The 24680-nt window shown below is 42.2% G+C and overlaps 1 protein-coding gene across 1 annotated transcript; it reads right to left on the reverse strand.

The window, feature by feature from the left end:
• Nucleotides 1-1827: 1827 nt before the first annotated feature.
• tcf25 (TCF25 ribosome quality control complex subunit) lies at nucleotides 1828-23582 on the reverse strand. Its single transcript, XM_079288457.1, has 18 exons — nucleotides 23256-23582; nucleotides 22177-22323; nucleotides 21986-22057; nucleotides 21629-21753; nucleotides 20566-20631; nucleotides 20365-20447; nucleotides 19900-20030; nucleotides 19197-19296; nucleotides 18515-18608; nucleotides 18304-18396; nucleotides 16644-16749; nucleotides 16274-16433; nucleotides 16009-16096; nucleotides 15176-15334; nucleotides 14999-15086; nucleotides 14192-14271; nucleotides 13965-14040; nucleotides 1828-3066 (listed from the first exon to the last, which is right to left on the reverse strand). The coding sequence occupies exons 1-18, from the start codon at nucleotides 23454-23456 to the stop codon at nucleotides 2899-2901; spliced, it is 2037 nt and encodes a 678-aa protein (XP_079144583.1). The 5' UTR covers nucleotides 23457-23582; the 3' UTR covers nucleotides 1828-2898.
• Between the last annotated feature and the right edge of the window lie 1098 nt (nucleotides 23583-24680).

A 24680-nucleotide genomic window follows, 5' to 3' on the forward strand; every position in this document is an offset into this window, starting at 1 on the left:
AAAAATGCAGGGTGGGGATGATGTTCAGCTTAGTGTCTGATCTTTTTGACATGTTTGTTTGAATGACGTTTCCTATTAAATTTACGAACGTGTTTTGATTTTAACAATAACAATGACGGTGATAGATTGTCCCTCAACAACACGCATCATGCGCAGTGTGACCACTTCACCTGTCGACCCCCCTCTTGATCATTGCTTTCTACGGTACGTGAAAAACATCACTCCATGGGTTATATAATTCCATATTTGAGTTCATTCCTTTGGTTTCTTGACCTTGGAGACTTTAATTCTTTACAACTGTTTGGCTTAAACAGCTGGTGAGTCTGAACGCTGAGCATTTCTTCCTTGAAGTCACACATAAAGTGTTAACGGCTCAACAAACATGCATTTGGTCATTTGCAGCATCATGGACATCCAAGTTTAAAACTAAATGTGGTTTAAAAGTCATCTACAGAAGTGTCTAAGTAGACACACTTTATTTAACATCCAGTGTTATGTGAAGGATTTATTGATTATTATTATCAATTTCAGAATGTGAAACATAAATAGATATACATGGCTAATACTTCATAACGATAAGGGGATTGGGATATTGTTTTCAATTCAGGGAGTGTTTTATATATTCACAAATACTGTTTTGCTTCTTTTTTTTAAGTAAAAGTTCTCCCCTGGGTGTAGTTCCACAACACACCTTTAGGCCTGAAAAGATCAATCGATTAGTCAATCGACAGACAATTAATTCAAAACGTTTTATTTTTTTGATAATCGATTCATTGTTTCAGTGTTCTTTTCTCGCAAATTATCTGCACATGCATCAATAATTAATATAACCATTAGCTGCAGCCCTACATGCATTTGCCCTGGTTTGACACAATCTTTTTTCCACAGAACATTTCTACAGAAGTTAGGTTGAAAGACGCCCTTGTACTCTTTTTTTTTCTTTTTTTAAGCGGTTGATTCGGATATTTTACAGACTTAGATTTGCTACAGGTGTTATTTTAAGTTTGAGGTCTACCTGTTGACGATAACATCAAGTTTACAGTAATGACTGATTGTTTATGAGGAAACGTTACATTGGAAGCAACAAGGAGTCTCTGATCCTCACACGCACAGCTTCCTCTGAGGCACAGAAAGCCTTTCACTGCCGACCATCACATGTGCTCAGAGACTCAACCGTAGCTCCAGGTGAACTAGGAACAATGACATCATTTAACAATTAAGAACAGTCACACTGTTATCATGTGGCTCGCCGAGTAAGAGTTAATGTATGAACAGCTACAGTGTAGAGGGCGATTTGTTCAATGACTCCAGAGTTTATGTCCTGTGTGTGACCAAGACATCTTTAGTTTTACTTTAATTGAATGTCTTCTATAAAATAAATATTGGGTGTAGTAATTGTGACTAACAAGTAAAGAGATTCATGAAGAATAAGAGCTTCAAGTATGCTGTCTTGAGAGGTTTGCCAGGAAGACTAAAGGAGTACGTCCTCATGAGACAGATTCTTCCTTTTGCCAGATGAAAGCCTTGCGACGGCGCTGCAGGCTGAGCAATTATGATGAAGAAACAGCAACACAAGATTGAAAATCTGGGAAAATGGTGCCACATAAGTGAAGTTGGAATGAAATACTTGATATTTTGTTGACGTGCTGCCAGAAGTAAAGTTATAGCCTCAGGTTTTACCTGCAGTGAATCAGCCACTAAGAACCAGGTGATGAGTATCTGACTGAGCACGCAAAGGAAATAACAAAAAAATCTATTTAGGAGACATTTAGAAAATACGTGTCATACTCACTGAACATAACTATGAGGAGAGCAGATTATTGGGAAACTGTTTTATTGGTTTGAGTCAGCCACAAATGATCAAAAGGTAGCAAGTCAACTCACACTGAAATGTGGAGTTGATTTCCAAATAGAGCGAGAGAACATAGAGTAACAGCAGACATCCTGCGGTAATGATAAGATCAAAAACAAAGGCAAGTAGAACTACAAGAAAATGTGATTAGATTCTCAGACTGTGGTTTTCTAATGAAACGACCAAGTGACAAAATAACCATTTAACAACAGATTCCTTCATTACATAAGACAGAAGAACAGAACCTCAGCATTGTGATAGGTTCGATTCAGAAACTAGCAGGAGACAAGTCCTACATTCATTCATGTTTATGAAAAATTTGATTTGAATAAATCGTAAAGGCTAAAGTGAGATCCATCAACTTTTGCTTAAATCTCATCAAGATTTGTTTGTCATTTTTATCCAGAAATAACTTTTTGCTTTTCTAAAATAATGCGATAATTTGAGCCATTGTTTTTAGCGCTCATGTAATTATGATCCTTTTTTGGAGTCCCTTGTCTTATTTTGAAACTTTTCAGCAAACTATTCGGTAGGAAAGCACTATGGTCTGAGAGGGTATTTATCTAGAGTTTTACATATATTTCAATGTATGTAATAGAAACTTTGTCTGATTCTGTGGCAAAAAACCCAACAAAGAACTTTCAATGAAAATAAGATGCGTCTCAATGTGGTTCTTATTTTATAAACCAGTCCCCGAAACATGAATACCTCCCCGACAGTCAGAAACCAGAGGAAGAGTCCTGCTCACTGACAATGACTGCAGATGTTGGAACTGCTAAATGTTTATTACAAATAAAACTGTCAACTTGAGAGTCATCACGAGTTCATCTGGTTTCTGACTCTGGAGAAAAGTTTCCCACGTTCACAATTGTCTGGATTGTCTCAGAGTCATCTCTTCCTTTCACTTCAGTATTCTGATAACTGGGACAATTAAAAAAAACAAAAAACTTCAGTTCTTCTAAATTATTATAAACCCACCAACACCATTAAATATGTTCATATTTCTTGTTGTAGTTATTGTTGTCCACCTCTGTCTCCCTCCTCTCTCAGTCCCACTCATCCTCATCTCTGTACGGGTTGTCCTCTCTTGGTGGCTCTTGAAACCTGATGTTGGCCAGCATATCCCTCATTGCCACCATTAGACGATTCACTTCCTGGTTCAGCTCCTGTCCAGCTCGAGCAACTTCCATGTCATCCTCCTGCCTCAGTCCACCCTTATCAAGGAAAGATACAAATATCTGGATAATTAGTACTTTCTATGTTAGCGGTTTTCCTTCTCAAAGTGACATTTGTTTTCTATTTACCACCCTTGACTGGGGAACATTCCTACTTCTGTGGAATTCATAAACATTACACATTACATTATTTTTTAAGTATATTTTAACTTAATCCTGTTACTCCTGGTTCAATAGTCTCAATTTGCTGGAAGCAGTTAATGGTGTTGAAAGACACCTAAAGTTATAAAACCATAATGAGTCGCCCTACTGGTTTTTATTCATTTTAGTTTGTTATTGACACTAAAATATCCCATTTAATGGGTACATAAGTAAATAAACAATCAACATTTGTGTGCTGAATACAACACCAGGTTAATCCAGGTGTTTTATGACCCAACATTATGCTGTTTGCAGATATTTAACTCTACGTCAGCATTAACAAAGAAGAACTGTGCAGCATATCTTCCCTCGTCTTAACTTTGTTTCTTTTATCTCAATCATATCTTTTCCTCTCCATGAGTGCATAACATGATCAGGATGGATGGAACTTTGCGTAACATTTACGATCCCCTGGTTACACAATGTTCCATGTTAAGCACCTCAATCATCGTAACATTGTCAATGCCGCCTTGTTTGAACCCTGTTTGGCCAGAGAGCAGACTTCTTCTGTGCTCGGTCTGGCACCACCAAACTCCTTCAACAGCACCAAGTAGCCTTGCAGCCGGAGCATTATTCACAAGTAAATATTATGGACCCTTACAGATTGTTTGGTTATCACAAGAAGCTTACAAATTATTCTGAAATGCATTCAGTCTATTTGTTGCTTTCAGCCCATTCATTGAATACATTGTGGTCAGAAATTAAATTCTACAGTGTCTTTCACGATACCGATTAAACATGTACCCGGTGGAGTTTTCATGTATACATTCAGTGTCGCTCGACAAAACAAATCATCTGCATCCTGGAGGTATAAGATGTGAATGCTTTCACTTCCCTATAAAACATTTGCCAAGCAGATTTTTAAGTAAATAAAATGCATGAATTGCGCATTTATTTAGATCCATGTTGTTGGGGTCTGACTCTGACCATATGGCTTAAACATGTGCTGTGGACAAAGAGAATCGGGCCTTCACTGTTTCAAGCACAGGTCTCATCCTGACTTGTAGTTTGATGAGAACAAGCCTCCTCTGGGTGAAATTTCACACTCAGGTGTGAATTCCCCCTCCCCCCCAAAAAACCATGGTAACCGCTGCAGTCTCATTGGCCGAAGGCCAGGAGACCCCAGGACCCCTGTGGTTCAGCCGATGTTCTATAAAACTGTTTTTAGTTCACACTTCTAGGCTTTTTCCCGTCGACCTCCGTCGAACAGGGAGCACACCACGCTCTCTTTGCTCGGACACCCCCGTCCAGGCCACAGAAGAACCAACTTTCCCCGCCAGCGCAACGCTGGCCACGAGGAAGCAACGGCCCTTCAACCCTACTCAAACCCTCACGAGCCGTTTTGCTGGACGAAACGACAGTGTTCCACTTTGAGTACGGCTCCACCAGCCCGCGAGACGAACCCGCATCAGCGATCCGTTCTCCGCTTTTCTTTTTATTTTGTGCACAAACCGGCACAGAGGAGCCCGACGAAGCCTCGCTCCTCTCCTGACCGATGATTACCGGGAGACCTACGGACCACGTCGTCTCAGCCGAAGTAAAACTGTCCTCCCTGCAGCGAGGATAGCCCACGTCTGCGTTTGCTCCAGCCACGCCACGACGGACCGAAACAGCGCCAGCTCACCGCCGCGCGACACACAGCGCCCGCTGCAAAGCCGCGCCGACCCGCAAGCTCCCCCCCTGTCCCCCTTCCCGACGAGGAAAACGGACAGCTTTGCCACAAACACTTCCACGTTGCAACGAAGCATCTACAAGTAAGGTTCTTGGCATTTGGGCATAGCTTAGCTTAAATTAACTTAAGTTTAATTCAGGCCATTCATGTATATGTTGATATTCCCGTGTTTTTGTGTGTTTAAGACTGTCGCGTGATATTGAGGTATTACGCAATCATTACGGAGCAGAGAAGCTCCGCTGTATGTGTGTATCAACTATGACTGTTTGCTTGGGATTTGTTTGATTTCTTTTCATTCATTGTCTTCCACTCCGTGTGGAAGTTCTCTTTTCATTAACTCGACTCGGTGAGTGAGCTGAGATGCGTGGTTTATCACGGCATAAGTTACCGGCAGTTCCAAGACGACAGCGTTATATTTATGCATGATAGAACCAGCAATCAGGCTCCCTACCACATCGCACGCCGAAGCGTGATTCACTTCGAGTTCTTGCTCCTTTTTTCTCTTTCCTCCTTTCACGAAACACACACACACACAGCTCCTAGTTCTACCCCGGGGGAACCTCGTTCAAACGAGCCTCACTTCACGTGCTGCCCAGGCACACGTGAATTACATACAGCAGCCTAACTGCCATTTTGGTCCGCGTCACTCGACTCCGCCATCTTTGTAGTTTTTAGCTGTAGTTCTTAAGGCCCCTCCCCTTTGGCCAGCGTCACTCGACGCCGCCATCTTTGTAGTCTTTAGCGTAGCTGTAAGACTCCTTCCTGTTCACCCACAGACCCACACACACACATACACATACACACACAGACATACACCCTCATCCATTTTATTCATTCTTTAGTTTAGGCATATAAAATTGTATGATAACGTTTGTTGGTTGCAATATTAATTGATTTGATCATTTATTATTTTGATTCAATAAACTCTGTTATACTTTCAGGAGCAGTCGTCTGTGATTACTTGTGCATATGTATTTGATAAGACTGTATGTAGTAGCCTGTGCTCGAACTTAAAAACCTTCACTGTCACCGAATGTATAGTCATACGCAGACTATCGACATTATGAGTGACTACTAATTATGAGACTTAGTTTTATCGTTTGGTTATTGGTCCCTGTTCGCAGGGTGGTGCCCCGTTTATATTAATAATCATTAATAATTGTTACATACATCAATAATTCTATTGATGTCAAGAATTCAGTTTCTTAAATGCTGATAACCCAAACACGCTCCTTTAGATCCCAACATAATGGTGCCCCGTGTGAGGGTACGTTATTCCAGTTTTGTTACAGTATATATGCACATTAATCCATAATTATTTTTGAATAATTAAGTTTCCAAAAAATTATTTTTTTTTCGAAAAATTATTTTTTTTCTTCTTTTGAATGATCCAAATTCCTGAAACTTATTTCCCAAAATAGGTAGGCTTTGATATTCAAAATCTTTTCTTATTGTAATTAAATTTTTGATTTTAAATCCAGATTTTTAATCTTAATCTTTAATTCCCTTCTCGAAATTTTATTTCGTTTCCAGGTTTAATTATTCGTTTCATTTCTTAAACTAACAGCCAGCTGTGTAGTAGATTTGATCGTTTTATTTGTAATACCTTGCTTGTTTTCTTAAATCCCTCCAAAGAAGTTACACACAGCTGTCACAGGCCCAAAGTGCTAAACCACATTAGCATTTTCGCACCTCTGGCTGCAAAGCAGTAGTGATACCTCAGAGCAGCAACAGTAGAAACGTAAGTCACAGAGCTAGACATTTCACTGGGCGCCTGCATGAACCGTAACACTAACAGTAATTAACATCTAACAGTAGAAATCCTAAGTTACAGAACTAGACATTTCACTGAGAACCGTAAACACTAACAGTTTCCGTTCTAACACTAGGGAATTAACAACCACTGGGAGTCGCGCTCATTAGAGAGAATGAGCGACGAGAAATCCCTCATTCCTGGAGCTGTAGCTCCAGAAGACACCGCACTACGAGATGCGGTGGCTGATGTCCTCGGACTCACAGCAAAGGAAAGAGAGTACTTTGAAAAATACACTGCTGTCCTATGCGACGAGCAATTAGAGCAGCTGGTGGCTTATGTAAATAACCCAGCAGGTAACAGAGAGCGCCTGCTTCAGGACGTAATCGGCGAAATACTGCTCATCTACCATCAGAAAATGCAGCTGCAAGCTGCCCGAACCCGGGCACAGAGCGACGAGCAGCAACGCGAGATCTGGACACTCCGAACAGAGGTTCAGGAGTTGTCACGTGACTGTAGAGCCCTACAGTCAGAAAATAGTAGCCTGCGCAGTGACCTCAGAGAGGTCAACCTAGAACTCTCTAAAGCATCAGAGAGTGATGACAAACTGAAAGCGCTTCAAGGTGTTCCAGCAACCCCGGTAGGTACTGCTACCCCCTATCGAGCCTTTCAGCCCAGTCATTTCTTGGTCTCGGCTCCTTCATTCCCCGAGACCCGAACCACCTTGCATTTCTTGAAGGCGACATCCCCAACCAGGAGGAGAGAGGACCAACACCAGGTCCTAGTCGGCCCAGGTGGCTTCAAAACCACCTCAGGCGAACGCAATCCTCCACGCAGTTCACGCGCGCGACAAGAACTGACCCCATCCCCCTCAGGGAGGGAGGATGATAGTCGTTACCACCATCGCGAGTATGGAGACTCAGACGACTCGGACGGCTCAGGCCCCATCAACCTTGGAGGCCTGCGTACTCGACAGATTGAGTCTCTGGTGAAAGACGTAGAGCGCGTCAATCCCGATAATCACGACTCGAGCATCGATGACTACCTAAGGGAGATCGATCGCTGCCTCCTCGACCTATCGCGCCCCTCATCTCGCGAAAAGCTAAAGCTAGTGTGGAAAACCACTGCGCGAAGCGTCCACGCTTTCGTGGAAACGCTCCAGCCGAGCATCCGCGACTGCTATTCATCCCTTTCGCATACGCCCTTAGGGAGGAGTACTCCTTGTACAACGACCCAGCTTCAGCCACCCTCGGCACCTTTGCCATTTCCCAGGAAAGGCTAGAGTCTCCGAGAGACTACTTCAGGCGCTTGAGATCTGCGTACTTCCAAGGACGTAACGCCCCAGGTCTAGAAGACCATGCCTTCAAGTCGCTATTCCTGCACAATCTCCACGACAACGTGAGATACGATGTTACCATGCACTGCAGAACGAGTAACCTCACCATGCCAGAGATTAGGAAGTACGCGCAACTTGCAGGGAAGACACGCGGACGGCCGACAAATCGGTACGAAGACACCGCCATAGTCTTAGGCATCCAACAGTCGAGCGACTCCGACCTAGCGTCGGAAGACGACGAGAGGACTTGGCCTAGCGAGCCCTGGTCACCCCCAAGGAACAGACGACCCTGGCGGTCGAAAGACCAACGGAACCAGGGGGGTGAAAGACGCCCTCAAGGGCAACACATCAGGTAACGCTGACTCGCAGCCCACCTGACTAAGCCAAGTGACCTTTCCCCCTGCTGCCAAGTCGACATGGTAGGGGGGGGGAAGAGAACTCAGCACACTTCCGGAAACGACCACTCCCATTTTCGCACCTCGTTCTTCAACCTTCTTGGGCGACCTTGTTCGCAAAGGCAATGCCCGTTATGTATAAATCTATACATATTCTTCAGTCTTACTGGGGGGTCATAACACTCTTGCTCTACCCGACTCCGGGTCAGAAACGAGCCTCATGTGTTCCCCCACCTTTTCGCATACACCTCTAGGGTGCCACAACCTTAGAGGCCTTTCGAGCACCCTAGCTCGTAAGATCTTTCGTCAACTAAGCCTTCTTCTCCTGCTCTCTCAGCATGAGCCACCTCCAGCTTGTTCAACGAAGCCACCGCCTTCTTTCAGCCGAGTCATCTCCCCGGCCTGTCAAGTCGCCAGTGCCGTAGGTAACTGAACTTGACCTGTGCGCCGGACCTGTCTCCATCTCTAATTAGGAGGGTGGGGGGAGGGAGATATCACCAGCCCGCCATGACACACTCCAGAGTGAAACTGTTCGCGACGTTTCCCTGAGTGCTGGCGGTAACGTGGGATATCTGCCCTCGCCACTTGAACAGCGCGAGGGGGGTGGGATCTCTGACAACAGAAACTTAGAGAGATGCACTTCACAGGAAGTACACTCTAATCTCGCCAGTGCCGAAACCAACCGGCAGAATGGCAGCTTACTATTGACTACTAACGTTTAACTGCATGCTCCAACTCACCCTGTAGACATGCACTAACCGCTAACACATCCAACTTCAACCAGAACAGTTGCATGACCTGAAAAACGTTCATTGCGACTGTAAACTGATGCTCCACTCTCATAGAGAACCCTTTGCATGCTTTATAGACTCTACCAGAAGTAACCAAAGAAGACATAACCTCTGCCGTAGCAGTCAGATTTAACCCAGGACCTCATCCGAGAAGGCTCAGCTGTCAACAGCTGGAGCAGCGAGAGACCAGCCTAGCTAGTCACACTAGCCGTGCTAAGAAATCTGTAAATCTGCTACCACTACTGTTATGCAACCCTCACAGGTACCTCTGGCCTATAGTCTTGGCAACGCAACTCCAATATCGATAGATTCTAAAACTTAGACACAGGACTCGCTCTAAATCTACCGATTAGAGAGAGAGATAGACGCACATATCATGTACTAATAGATCCAGAAGCGACAGACTAAACTGGATTCCCTCCTATTCATAACACCACGTAGCCAACCTACGACTGCTCCGCCGACGGACTCCAGTCCTGTCTAGGAGTTGAACCAGTAACCACTGTTTGCCCCTCACCGGCTTCTTGTCTTTCTATTCTTTCCTTCTCTCTCTTTGTGTTTTGTTTTGTTTTATTTGGGTTGTTACTTTCTTTGACACTGTGCCGCAATGCTAGATTATCACAACATCATAATAGCGATTGAATTATTTGGGAATAATGTTTTGCTCACCTATGATTTGAATTGTGTATGATAGTAGATGTAGGTAGAAGTAGTTAAAGTCATCTGCCCAGATGCCACCTTAGTCATCTGCCCAGATGCCAATGAACTCTGAACTTGAACACCATGAACTTGACCACTATGAACCTTGAACTCTATGAACAATGAACACTGCCTGTTTTAACCACTGCTTTTGGTCTCAGGAACACTTGGACTGTCTCACCTCTTCAGGTTTCCCCACCACATGGATGCACATGCCAGCCCTTGGTTTGCTCTAAAGACCGAAGCCAACACCTCGCTCTTCAGAACAAAGGGGGGATGTTGGGGTCTGACTCTGACCATATGGCTTAAACATGTGCTGTGGACAAAGAGAATCGGGCCTTCACTGTTTCAAGCACAGGTCTCATCCTGACTTGTAGTTTGATGAGAACAAGCCTCCTCTGGGTGAAATTTCACACTCAGGTGTGAATTCCCCCTCCCCCCCAAAAAACCATGGTAACCGCTGCAGTCTCATTGGCCGAAGGCCAGGAGACCCCAGGACCCCTGTGGTTCAGCCGATGTTCTATAAAACTGTTTTTAGTTCACACTTCTAGGCTTTTTCCCGTCGACCTCCGTCGAACAGGGAGCACACCACGCTCTCTTTGCTCGGACACCCCCGTCCAGGCCACAGAAGAACCAACTTTCCCCGCCAGCGCAACGCTGGCCACGAGGAAGCAACGGCCCTTCAACCCTACTCAAACCCTCACGAGCCGTTTTGCTGGACGAAACGACAGTGTTCCACTTTGAGTACGGCTCCACCAGCCCGCGAGACGAACCCGCATCAGCGATCCGTTCTCCGCTTTTCTTTTTATTTTGTGCACAAACCGGCACAGAGGAGCCCGACGAAGCCTCGCTCCTCTCCTGACCGATGATTACCGGGAGACCTACGGACCACGTCGTCTCAGCCGAAGTAAAACTGTCCTCCCTGCAGCGAGGATAGCCCACGTCTGCGTTTGCTCCAGCCACGCCACGACGGACCGAAACAGCGCCAGCTCACCGCCGCGCGACACACAGCGCCCGCTGCAAAGCCGCGCCGACCCGCAAGCTCCCCCCCTGTCCCCCTTCCCGACGAGGAAAACGGACAGCTTTGCCACAAACACTTCCACGTTGCAACGAAGCATCTACAAGTAAGGTTCTTGGCATTTGGGCATAGCTTAGCTTAAATTAACTTAAGTTTAATTCAGGCCATTCATGTATATGTTGATATTCCCGTGTTTTTGTGTGTTTAAGACTGTCGCGTGATATTGAGGTATTACGCAATCATTACGGAGCAGAGAAGCTCCGCTGTATGTGTGTATCAACTATGACTGTTTGCTTGGGATTTGTTTGATTTCTTTTCATTCATTGTCTTCCACTCCGTGTGGAAGTTCTCTTTTCATTAACTCGACTCGGTGAGTGAGCTGAGATGCGTGGTTTATCACGGCATAAGTTACCGGCAGTTCCAAGACGACAGCGTTATATTTATGCATGATAGAACCAGCAATCAGGCTCCCTACCACATCGCACGCCGAAGCGTGATTCACTTCGAGTTCTTGCTCCTTTTTTCTCTTTCCTCCTTTCACGAAACACACACACACACAGCTCCTAGTTCTACCCCGGGGGAACCTCGTTCAAACGAGCCTCACTTCACGTGCTGCCCAGGCACACGTGAATTACATACAGCAGCCTAACTGCCATTTTGGTCCGCGTCACTCGACTCCGCCATCTTTGTAGTTTTTAGCTGTAGTTCTTAAGGCCCCTCCCCTTTGGCCAGCGTCACTCGACGCCGCCATCTTTGTAGTCTTTAGCGTAGCTGTAAGACTCCTTCCTGTTCACCCACAGACCCACACACACACATACACATACACACACAGACATACACCCTCATCCATTTTATTCATTCTTTAGTTTAGGCATATAAATTGTATGATAACGTTTGTTGGTTGCAATATTAATTGATTTGATCATTTATTATTTTGATTCAATAAACTCTGTTATACTTTCAGGAGCAGTCGTCTGTGATTACTTGTGCATATGTATTTGATAAGACTGTATGTAGTAGCCTGTGCTCGAACTTAAAAACCTTCACTGTCACCGAATGTATAGTCATACGCAGACTATCGACATTATGAGTGACTACTAATTATGAGACTTAGTTTTATCGTTTGGTTATTGGTCCCTGTTCGCAGGGTGGTGCCCCGTTTATATTAATAATCATTAATAATTGTTACATACATCAATAATTCTATTGATGTCAAGAATTCAGTTTCTTAAATGCTGATAACCCAAACACGCTCCTTTAGATCCCAACAATGTTTACTAGCTTGGCAACTATTGGCATTACGTCACCATTTTAATGTGTGTGCACGAGAACAAACAAAGAGGAGACCCACTGATAAAAACATTGCCTGAGTCTTGTGGTCTGCAGTGGTTTTGTACATTCTTATCTTACTGTCCTGCTCTAAATCAAAATGTGTTTGTCGCCATATGGTGAGCCATATGCAACAAGGACGCAGCAAATAACGTGGAGTACATGCGCAGAAAGAGCAAACACTCTTTTGTTGCTGAGACTATATGGACTAAGGATGACTGTAGAATTACGGCAATTGACCGATGTGTGTTGCTGACGTTTAAAACAAATAAAATATCTCACTGAACTGTGGTCAAAGTTACCGTGAGGAACTTTTAACTGGTTATGAATTTGTCTCAATATATCACCTTCATATGTACACGAGACCATCAGTGATATTTCTATATCATCATTCTTAATGCTGGTCATTGGTGCCAAAACAACATCAAAGATCATCAAAGGTAGCCTCGAAGTAACAATTCATGGGCAAAAAGATCCTCAGACAAACACTTATTTCATTCAAATGTGCAATCTCAAACGCAAAGTAAAGTCAAACTTCTACCCCATGCAAGTCCACAAGGGTGGCCATTGAAGGTTACATATGAAACATAGAAAAAAATAATTCCAACTGCAATATAGGCTGCAGGGCTACCGTCACAGTATAGCAAAATGCAGCCATCACAACGTAGGCCAGCGATTGTGGGAATGGTTGAAATGGTTTGATGTTTAAGTTTAAGCAGAAAAATGGACACGAGACACATTTAAAAGACCGTGTTCTTATAAATACAGGTAAGATTGAAGATTGAGAAAATGTCTCACAATAATTGTGGCTTCATAACTTGGTCCTTTACATTAATAATGAGGCTATATGAAGATATATGAAGATATTTAAGCATCAAACTTCACTGTTAATTAAGAAAGAGACCGCAAAGACAAGACCAGGAACTAATTTGCACTTCATGAATATTTGTCTTCAGTGACACTGTAAAATAATTAAGTGAAACAAGGTCATATGCCTTCTTTGATATTTTGTAGTTGTCCTCCCTTCAGGGTAACCATGTGTCTTTGGGGGAAATATTCCTTCAGTTACGCGTGTGTGGTGAGATGTTTCCCAAAATCCTTTCCCGGTTCTTGTACTTCCACCAGCCCTGGAGCATCCTGCTACTAAATAGCATTGTGTGTTATTTGAGTAATAGTTGAAGAGAAACCCCAAACCTTCAACACAATATACACTGTGCTCCATTGATTTTTTGAAAGTAAATCCAAAGAAAACAGTTCATTTTTAGGACATCTGGCTGGAAATTAGACCATCAACAGGATCATTTATGATTTCCGTTGACACTCTTCAATGCGGGTCAGTTCACAGTGGACTATTCACAGACTGTGAGTTTACACAACTTATTACAAATGACTTTTATTTGAATATAAGGCTTATATAAAGTTGTTAATCCCATGATGTGCCCACATCCACATCATTGGGTCCTTTGTAGAGTCCTACAACGTTTTTATTATAAATCAATGCAGCAGCACCAAGATTCATCCTCAGATGACATCACTACAGCTTGCTCTCCAGGTTGAAGACTTTGAATTCACAAATTATGACTGAGATCCACAGCATTCCATTGATGCCATACATTAATTCAGTTTTAAGGTTTATTTGCCCTTTTTTAAATTCATGGACGACAACCATATTGTGCGTCTTTCAATTAAACTAAAGCACAATAAAATTTGCCAGAACAATTTTGCCTGATCCATGGAACTCACCTGAAGGTTGAAGTTTGGCAGCAAAGACCGGAAAAACAGCGACAATGTACTCTCATTGGTTGCACCAACGTGCTGCCTATACACACAAACACACGTACAGAAATGTCATTACGGTGTAAAAGCAAATTGCGGATATAAAGCCTGCTGGTTTGTGAAGCACAATATTTGCGTCTTCTTTGACTGTGCGATGGGATTTCATGTGCACAGGTGTACGTGTCCTCCATTACCTCTCTGGTCGGGTGTACGACATCACAGAGTCCAGTGGAGGCAGAGGGTCGAAACCCATCACAGGCTGACTGGTCACCTCCTGAGACACAAACACAAACAAAAGATCAGAGTCATTTCCTCAGGGAAGCACGAGTTCAGAGATACATGAATACTGAAGAGGTTATCAGAATCATATTGATCCGACTGTACTACCTTAAAGCAAAGTGTGGAACCAAGTTATGGAGCAAAGTTTAACCATCTTTTCAGTCACATGTAAAACCCTCATTGGATTTTATTTATTTATATATATATATATATATATATATATATATATATATATATACACACACACATATACATATATACATACATACATATACATATATATATACACATATATATACACATACATATACATACACACATATATATGTATATATACACATATATATACATACACACACACTACTAAAAATAAAATCCAGGTCTTTGATTCAATATTGGTTATCTTTAAGTATAACATATTACACTTCCATTAAATTAGGCAGCATTGGAGCATGCACTCAAATAATCTCACAAATCCACATCAAGACAATCTCAGATTGGGACCTCAGGGAGGCCGAACGTTTCTTGTAGTTTGATTATTAATTAATCAAACTCATCTGGCTTGTGAGGATATTTGGAAGGCCTTAAGAGTGCATTCGAAAATTGACAAGATTTTGATCCTATTGATTCCCATCACACCTCTAACGTCTACTGATGGCCGGGCTGAGGACATCGTGGATGAAGTGAACTGTGTGTAAGTGCGGTGGCTGATCGTTCCTTACTAGAGGCAGACTTGAGGTGGCTTCTTTGATCTCAGAGAGGAGGACGTGACGATGGATGTTCCTCGGTGCACACTTGTACCTCTGCTTTCTGATAACGCAGAGTGATGGGAGTTATGCTACCGTATGGAGCATGACTGCACAGAAATATGACAGCAGAGCAGCTCAACGAGATCTTACTTGTTTTGGCAGTCGTCTACCAGAGGGTCTTTGGCATCAACTCGACGCAGCACCTCTTTCACAGACTCTTCCAACCAAAGCATTACTGCTGCCTCCCTCCACATGCTGTGAGTCCTCCCCACATACAGCGCAGTCAGTTCAGCCAGGGCTGGGGGCTGCCTAGAGACAGAGAGGGTAGGGTTAGGCTAACGGAAAAGCTAAATGGATACAACATGAGGATAACAATAGGTTATAGGCCATGAAAAGGTTCATAGCAATAATATGAAGAACTGTAGGAAATTTAGGTTTAGAAGTGTGTTTTAAGAAATCATAATTCGAAGTGTTAAGCCATAAAAGACAGTCATTGAATGTATTAAACTGAAGAGTAGGCGTAGGGACAGACAGGCATTTACAGGTCACACCCGTGCGAGGGTCCTAGCTGGCTGATGCGAGAAGGAGGAGCCAGCTGGAGTTAGCCAATAGGAACTAAGATGGACATTATGGGATGTTTTTCAACTATGTAAGGCGGGAGAGAAAGAACTTCCGGTCTCTTGCTCCTGTTTCACCGTGTGGGTGGTAACGCTATCGGGGTGAGGCGCGGGTCATATTTTATGCAACTGTAAATAATGTACCGGTACTTCACTTTGCAATTGTTTTAGCTTCTGTAGTATTAAATACTTTTGTTTCTATTTGAAACCGGCTGACGTTTTGGGAAGAGGCTGGATCACATGCGGTTTCCCCACAGTTTAAGAGGTCCTTGAATCTAACACTCCTGCATAATAAATGATACCGTGCTACATTAATATAAAAGGGTTAAATTGCATGATAATCAAAACAAAGGGAGCATACATTACCCAATCTGGCTCTTTGGGCCAAAGAAGGCATGTGAGCCGACTGTGGCATCTGGCTGCACAGTACACAGATCCAGTAGAGGAATCAACACTGCAGGAAACACATTTACAGCAACATATGTGGGTGAAAGTGCATGTTCCCAACTTAATTGAAGTGGATGCATGTAATCCCGACTTTATTAGAGATATTTTGAGTCATGGCATAAACAATATGAAGAAGTGACTGAGGGGGAGTTCTGTTTAAATATCCATAGGCTGGTAGTCTAACCTCCGGGGAACATGATGAGAGCTTTCTGCAGCATCTGGTCAGCTTTTTGTCTTTCTTTCTCACTTTCTTCAGGATCCACATCTTCCTGCTGACTGAGATGGAAATGGCAAAGTGCAGTGGAGAATGCAAAGTTTGGCAGCAGGCACAGATTTCTGTGCACCTATAATGCAAAAACAAAGCATTTCTGAGTCAATAGATGAAAGGTATACCACCTTTCATACAGGTTAGTGCGGTACAAAGAGCTTCACAGATGACCGACAAGCAGAAAATTAGGACCAGCAAACAAAGAAAATTGATGTTGACGAACACGATTAGTTGATTTAATCGACAGATCTGGTAAAGCGCACACACACACACACACACACTTTACCTCCAAGTCCTGATGTAACTGGAGGAGATACTGGTACTCTCTGGAGCGCAGCGTCAGAAAATCAATGAGCAGGAGCATGCAAAGTGGGTCAGCGTCTGGGTCCAAACTGAGCGGCAGACAAGACCAGAAGTAAATGATTATGAATAAACAGGGCACAGGCACGTCACCAAAATACACACAAACATCTGAATCCAAGAACCATTTAAAGTCTCATCCCATACTCCAGGGTGAAACAACCTGTGCGACACATTGTTGGTTAAAAGGTGACATTTAGCTTGATCTAAAATGTTGCCATTTTAGTGTGAAATAAATCATTACACATCACCACAAATCCCACTGCTCTGCTATTTGCTTTCAGAGTAAATGTTAAAGCCTAGGCAGCAGACCAACTCAAGTGGTCCATGGAGTGGCTCTGCTGTGCACAAATTGCTACCGACAGTGAGTGACATACCGTAATCTAATCTTTCTGGTTTCCTTCAAAATCCACCACAATGCATTTGATACTATCTGAGCATGCATGGTGATATTTAATATGGTTTTTGTTTGAAAAAAACATTTAAAAAAGGGAATAAAATGATAAGCACTGGTTCCCCTAAAACATAATATTGACAGTTTTAATTAAATCATATACGTGAGACCCTTCTTCAAACAGATTCTTCCTGCCATTTTCAGCTCACAGTGATTTATTCACTGCTAGTTAAACAGGGGAAGCTGTCAGCTTTAATTCCTTCACTGCTGCTTTACAAAAGGACCAGAATATAGCTGTAAGGAAGCGTCCGATGAACAGATAGATAAGCGTTGGCCATCATGTGGTGCGGTTGTGTAGCTCAAGCTGTGGCAGACTGATGGCAGCGGTGCCTGGGAACAACCCTCTTTAGTCTTTGTCAAGCATTATGGAAGGGTACTTTGTACCAGCAGAATAAGGGAGGTTCTGTGTCATGTCATGATATTTTCAAGTTTGTTTCAAGTGGTGAGAAGAGGGAGCTGAGCCAGAAGGCAAAGCTCTCAATTCACTGGTCGGTCTACGTTCCTACCCTCATCTACGGTCACGAACTCTGGGTCGTGACCGAAAGGACAAGGCCATCATCAATAAAACGGCACATCAAATCATTTGGAAGGTCTCGTCTGAAACACGTTCAATTGTTTTCCACATTTTCCATAATTTTGAGGGGGACATCTTTGATCTGTATCAGTAGTCACACATAACGATGTCATACAAGTAATACAATGTTGCTTTTGGACTTCTTCCTGAGCCTGAACAGGATGACCGCGGTCAGAATACAAATCCAACACTTGAGTTAAAAGTCTTTGAAGACGTTCTTCCAAGTCTGATGACTGCTGTTGGTGGTTCATTTATTTAGGGAAATAAAACTACTTTTTGTTTAACCAACATGTGATGCTGATCAATGTGATGTCAAATAAAGAAACTAAAGACACAACAAGGGGAAAAGTGTTTAAACTTCTGCCTTCTTTATTTTGTAGGAATAGAGGTAATTACCACTACTAGAGTAGATGAGGGTCATACTGAGGTAAAAGCTATAATATTGGTCAACCTTTACATGGAGAAGCATGTGGATTTTTCTGTATAAAATTACTTCCAAAAACGTTACAGTTTCCCTTTAACTCGTCTTTCCCAGTGCTCAGGCTTTCCCCTCTGTACCTCAGAATAAGTTTGCAGTACTCCAACGCCGTCCGCGGGCATCCTCTCTTTTCCAGAAACATCATGTGCTTATAAAGAGCCAGATAAAATGCCCTGCAGAGAGATTGAATTATTCAATTGCTGAGTCGTTGGAACACAATTTAAGTCATGAACGATATTCTAAAGTCCAACAGATGCCTCACAAAAGAAAGAGGAAAAGGAAGTTACCAACCTGTTCTCTGTACGCAGATAATCAAGTCTGCTGGTACCCGAGGTCAGACTGAATAAGGGGTGACAGGCGCACTCAAAGCTGTACAAGGCCCTCTCTGAAAAAAATGAAATCCAGCATTTACTTATATCCACAATAAAAATATTGATACTCATTATTCGTGAAATTAATTGAAAATACATTTTCAATGAAGCATCAGCAAACTGGGTGTGGCACAATTTACAGAGAGCAGTACTGAACACAGCTATACATCGCTGCAGGAGCTGGGCTGGGGTCAGTTATGCTCCTTCACATCACCAGCAGGACTTTGCATCCCAAAGACCAGAAGGAAGCAACCATCTTACTTCTTGTGTTGAAGTTTAACTTGTGTTGTGATTGAGAAATTATATTAATAAATATAACATTGTGCTTTGCCTGGAGCATGGACTTTAACTTTTTAACAATGGCTGTTTTGTTGGTGTACAAAAAGCACTCAAACATTTAGCCCTAAAGTACCTTATTTAGCTTGATAATCTGATGGAAATTAGGAACCAGTGATTTGACAGTTTTTTTTTTGTACCTAACCAACATCGATCAGATGCTCTTCGATAGAGTCGGCTGAATTGTTTGGCATCTGGGTCTAAACGCATTTACAGTCTTTGGTTTAGAATTGATGTGATTTACAGAAGGAGCTCATGATCCTCACCGATGAGGTCCCTGGCCATCTCCTGGTCCTCCTGTATGCGGCAGACATCAGAGAGCTGCAGCAAGGAATCAATATGGTAGGGGTTAAGCTGAAGCAATGCCTGGAGAGAAGAGGAGAAGACAAACACAAAGTCAGAATAGAGAAAATGCTTTCAACGGGAGAAGAAAACATGGGTCAGAATGTGACAAGAATGAATGCGATTACACTATTTCTGCAACTGTATGTAACTGATTTTTCGGTATTTACATGAAAACACGAGCAAACTGCCATCGGACTGGTTTTTAACTGTAAAATAACAAAAGTACATGCATAATAACTTCAAACTTCATCTCACTATATTTGCGGGCAGCACACTTTTAAGCCCAGTGAATGGATGTTTTATTTTTCCAACCACAGTGCTCATTGGGACTAAACTCGGACTTCTCTTCTACAGTTTTAGGTGCACACAACAGTCTGATACGACGTTGAATGAGCTTATTTTAATTGCAGTTGTTGATCTTTTGTACTGATGATGATGATGAGTCAACGAGATTGTTTCAAGCCGATTCAAGAGTTGAAAAGCTTAGAATAAATAACATTGCCTGTGCAATGCTTCATGACCATTCTTGCCACCCTCTAACAGTAACACCAATTATCGTATGCATCCCTGACAACATCAACACACTGACACCAAACAGACGAGGAGAGGTGAACTTGTTTTTACCACGATGTTGTTGGGATCCATGGACTCCACAGCATCCAGGAACTTGAACTGTACTTGCTGGTACTGCCGACCGTGCTCAAAGGTGAAGTACTGAACGCCTTCCTTTGACTGCAGTAGGGTCATTGAGATTCCTTTGAAGACATTAAACAGAGTAAAGAACAACAACACATAAAGACACAACGGGGTGGTAGGCTCTTATATGTGTGCGTTTTGGTGAATGACTATTAGGCCACCACGAAGCCACGACAAAGCCAACAGTGTATTCATTTTTAAACAAAACAGGAGTCAAGTGGGATGAACATAATTTATTGTGTATATTTCCATTGTATTATTCTAGTTTTATAGACAGCTCAACAAAGAGGACAGTCATTAAAATAGGCAAAAAACAACATCAGTTTCCGCCTTAAATGTTACATTTAAAAAAGCAACGAGATAGATTTCACATGACTAGAAGGAAAAGCCTACCTGGGCGGCTGAAACGAGGCCAGCTGTCCTTCGGACTTGTCATCCAGGTGCTGCGGTGAAACTGTCTGTTTCTCTGTCGAGGTCTGTCAAAAAAAAAAAGACACCCATAAAAATAAGCACACAAAAATGGTGCATACATACAGACGACGTGGGCCATTTAAATCCAAACAGTCTCACAAACCTTTTCACTACTCTTTTTACCTTTGATCCCCCTGAACAGCTCGAGCCCCAAAATATCTCTTCAGCTCCGTCTCTGGGTTGAGGTTCCTAATGAATCGACACAAATGTTAAAATCTTGACAGGCTAAGTGCCGACGTGGGCCAGCTGAGGAAACGCACGCCAAGAGAAACGTAGGAGTTGTTTGACTGTCTGCTCTTGAAACATCAAGTGTGTGCTTTTCAAGAAGTAACGTTGACAAATGGACTGGTAACAATACTGAACAAATGGTTTACATATGAAAGGCGTGACTAGGTGACCATATCAGTGGGACACCCAATCCAAGTCCCATAGTTTTTGACCGTCAGTGTATAGATTGTTTTAAGGTTATCAACTTTTACATTGTAATTATATGGCGGAGGTAAACATGAAAAGGACAAATCATTGAAAAAAGTCTTTGCTTTTTTTAAATGTTGTATTATATTCTGAACACTCAAGAGTTTGCACATTTGAGACGGGTGAGAGAACGTGCTTGCTCTGTATCCGCATGGTTGCATCACTGAAAACAGCAGATCACATGACATCACATTTCTATCAACACAGGGAATGTTGCCTTCGACAGCTCATTGAAATGGCTTGCTCTGACGTCACTGGTTGTGTGGCCATATTACTAGAAGTTTTAACTCTTTGCAATTTTGGGTTGATTGAATGCAGTGCATCCCCTGAGACAGACAGCCTCCAAATAGTTTGTTTTTTCCTTGCATGAGCCAAGCGCCACCACATGGTAGTAATAAGGAATCACAGAAATGTACATAATAGTGAGTGAGGCTACTGAACTGACCAAGCTGTGTACTGGTCAGGGGCTATTTTAGTAGTACTACTAGTGTTTAATTTTGAACCATGAAACAGATTAAATGTATTTAACACATTAACTAATGGACTAGTACAGTACAGTAGAAACCAAAGTGTTGTGTGCATGTAAATGTAGAGATTAATACTTCTGTCACAAGCCAAGCGACGTCTGGGTGGTGAAAAACAATGAACAGGAAAATGCAATCTGATCTGAATCCGTCTATTTTGTCTACATGAGAGATGTTGGTCTCCTCACCTGTGCTCCACATGTAGCACAGATCTTCTGTCGGAGCCGCTGCAATCCTCACTTTGCAAACTCAGACCATTGGACTGCTCCAGGTTTTGTAGCAATGAATCAATATTTTCATCTGGTACAGCCTCCTGAGGGTGAGACAATGTTTAATTGGTGTTAGACAGGCTGAAGAAGCTACAGTTTTGTATATTGGGTGTCTAATTGTTGGCTCTGAAGAGCGATTGTAACATGTTATGAATATAAAATGTAAATTCAGTTGTCATTCATTCCATAAATAAAGTGAGGATTGACTTTTATTGTTATTTATTGAATTGAATGTCCTTCCAGAGCAGATATAGAATACCGTCTAAATAAAATTACCTGTCCATCTTCTGACGTCACTTTTGTCTTTTTCTTTTTCTTCTTCTTTTTGACTCTGTCGCCAGACAAAGACTGTTAAAGACAAGAAAGATTACACTTTAATATATGCAAACACGTTCAGAATAATATTGTTTCAGTCAAATCTCGGGATCACAGAAAGACATCTTTTTTTCTTGCATTGCTTCATTTACCTTTGTGGACGTCTTCTCGTGCTTTTGATCTGGTTCCTCAGTTTCACTGATGTCATTTGTTTCCGTGTCATTTGTTGTATTTCCATCTGGCTTTTCTGCCTCTTCATCGGGTGAGATTTTCTCTGCTTCGTTGTCTGCATCACCTATCTGGTAAAAATGTGACATTTGCAAGAGAGTGTTGGGTAAAGCAGTGCTAAAAGTCAGTAAAAAAAACCCAAAGCTACATGGAACATCGCAAAAAACTTTGTCCAACATCAAGACAAACCTTTTGCTGAAATCATGACATGGTTTCAACAATCCAAAAAGCTCACATGAAACAAGCTTACTGTTGTGACAAACAATGGACCTACAACCTGCTGGTGACCCTGTGCCACCACCTTTAACATTAACCTGAAAAACTGAAACATGTATTTTAAACAAAGTAGAAAAGTCATGATTCATGATTTTGACACAGCATGAAGTTGATGCAAAGAACACCGTAGCTTGATACAATAACAATGTGATGTCTTGATTTACAGTGATCCCTCTCTTCCAGTGAATTGTTTTTATAGTTAAACATTGCATCACAATAACGCCTTCTATACTTTGAATGCACGTGCTCACGTAACTACATGGTTATTAGCGTTATCAGAGGCATGGCCTGAACGAATCCAAAATCAACTTGACTTTATTAGTTTTGAACATTCACATTTGTCTAAATTGTAATCAAACATGAACAGATGATCGTCTTAAACGTTAAACAGAGAGAGGAGAGTTGCATCATGTGCAGATGTGTTAGCTATATCGTGTCTCCATGTTGGTTGTATGCGATTTAAAGGCTAGTAAACATGCCTGTTGTACAGTACACTGGACCCTGTTTGTCAGTGTTTTCTTAAGGTTGGTGTTGTAGACTGCTTCGGATAAACATCTGGTTACTTAAACCGCAATGGAATGTGTCTTCATTTAGTTAAATGAGCTGAGCAACGAGCTAACGTTGAAGACACACGGCTAGCTTGAGTTAGCTAGGTTTATGAACAGAGGGAGAAAACACAGCAGCGTCACGTTAAAAGTCACATGTTGTGATCACACAGTCTCCTTACCAATTCATAAATGTTGCTGAAGTTTTTCTGAGCCTTGTTTTTCTTTGTCTTTCGGCTGCTGTCTTTGCTATTAGACGGAGGAGAAACATTAGCCGAGTCTAGCGGCTCCTCCGAGCTGTCACCCAAAGTTAGATCCCCGAGGTCCAAGGCCTCCTGACCCCGCTGCTTCCCTTTGAGCCTTCGCAGAGCCCGGGTAGACATTGTCCACTACTCATAGGACACATACACGTAAATATTCGCGATTAAAGTAGTTAATAGTTAGCTGACAGACACAACAAGCCAATGTAATGAGGGTGAATTCCTGTGAATTCCATTGGTTTCCTTTTCTTCTTCTTCTTCTTCCTATAAATGTTTCAACACGTCTGGGTGTGTTACTGCCCTCCACAGGATATGTGGAACATTGCATCAAAAACGATTTATTTTCATCCACTTTCATGGAGCGTAAAGAGTCCAGTCACGTTGATCATCATTGTAAATGTGCCAATGTTAGTTTTCAACAATTTTTTGTCTAGAACCAAATATTAAATCAGTCACTAAGATAACAATACAACACACTTCTATGCCAAATCAGGACAGGAAAAGCCAAGTGATACCGAAAGCAGTTAAACAAATTATTAGAGGATCAGGAGCTAAATAGTGTGACAAGCAATATGCATAGTAGGAAATACACAACGCCAACAATTGACGCATTTAAAGACCATAAGCAATTGGCACAAGTCTGGTCAGACGCAAATAACAGGAGGTATAAATAAAACAATAAAGTTGTATTCGAAAATTTGGAGCAGCCTAAGTGTATGAATTGTGCCGTATGAATTACCTTGTGTTGCCTCACTTTGCCTCAAACTCTAATGCAACTCACACTGCTTACTGCTTTACTCTCTAATGTAGTTATAGTTGTTGTTCTCTCATGCAGCAGAATGTGGCAGTGTTAACCTGAGTAAAACATCGTATTGTCTTGATACCTAAAAAAAAAAAAGAGTAAATTAAATCAAAACACTGATTTCATACAATACACATCATTATTACTTAGAAGTATTTGTTAGAAGCTTAAACATAAAATAGTATTGCTGTAAATCTAATAAGTGCTGTACATTGATGGTGCGTCTCACATGTTACAGCCCCACAAATGAAAATGAGGAAGTATCATTGCACCTCTGTGGTATCCACACCTAACTGCTTAACAGACCAGCTGTGACCAACAAAAACAAATTCTGCATGAGAACAGAACTGAATGAATAAACATGCAGAACTTGTCTGCCAACCAGCCAGATTAATGCATCACACATTCCACCACAAGTTAACAAATGTCAATGTGACAAACAATGAGAGAAGAGAAACACTTGAGATGAGAAAGGGAATTTCTGATGTAATGAAATTCAGTGTGTTTGCGAAAGGGGGAAGTTGCAAATGTCATTTCTTAAAATA

This window comes from Melanostigma gelatinosum (genome assembly GCF_949748355.1).
Source record: "Melanostigma gelatinosum genome assembly, chromosome: 2".
NCBI lineage: Eukaryota > Metazoa > Chordata > Actinopteri > Perciformes > Zoarcidae > Melanostigma > Melanostigma gelatinosum.

Excerpts from the sequence above, each read along its gene's own strand:
- tcf25 (XM_079288457.1), bottom strand. The coding sequence starts at position 23,456 with ATGTCTACCCGGGCTCTGCGAAGGCTCAAAGGGAAGCAGCGGGGTCAG. Across the intron at positions 20,448-20,565 it reads GCTGTTCAGGGGGATCAAAG|ACCTCGACAGAGAAACAGAC; the intron begins GTAAAAAGAGTA and ends TTTTTTTGACAG. Across the intron at positions 18,397-18,514 it reads TATCTGCGTACAGAGAACAG|GGCATTTTATCTGGCTCTTT; the intron begins GTTGGTAACTTC and ends ATCTCTCTGCAG.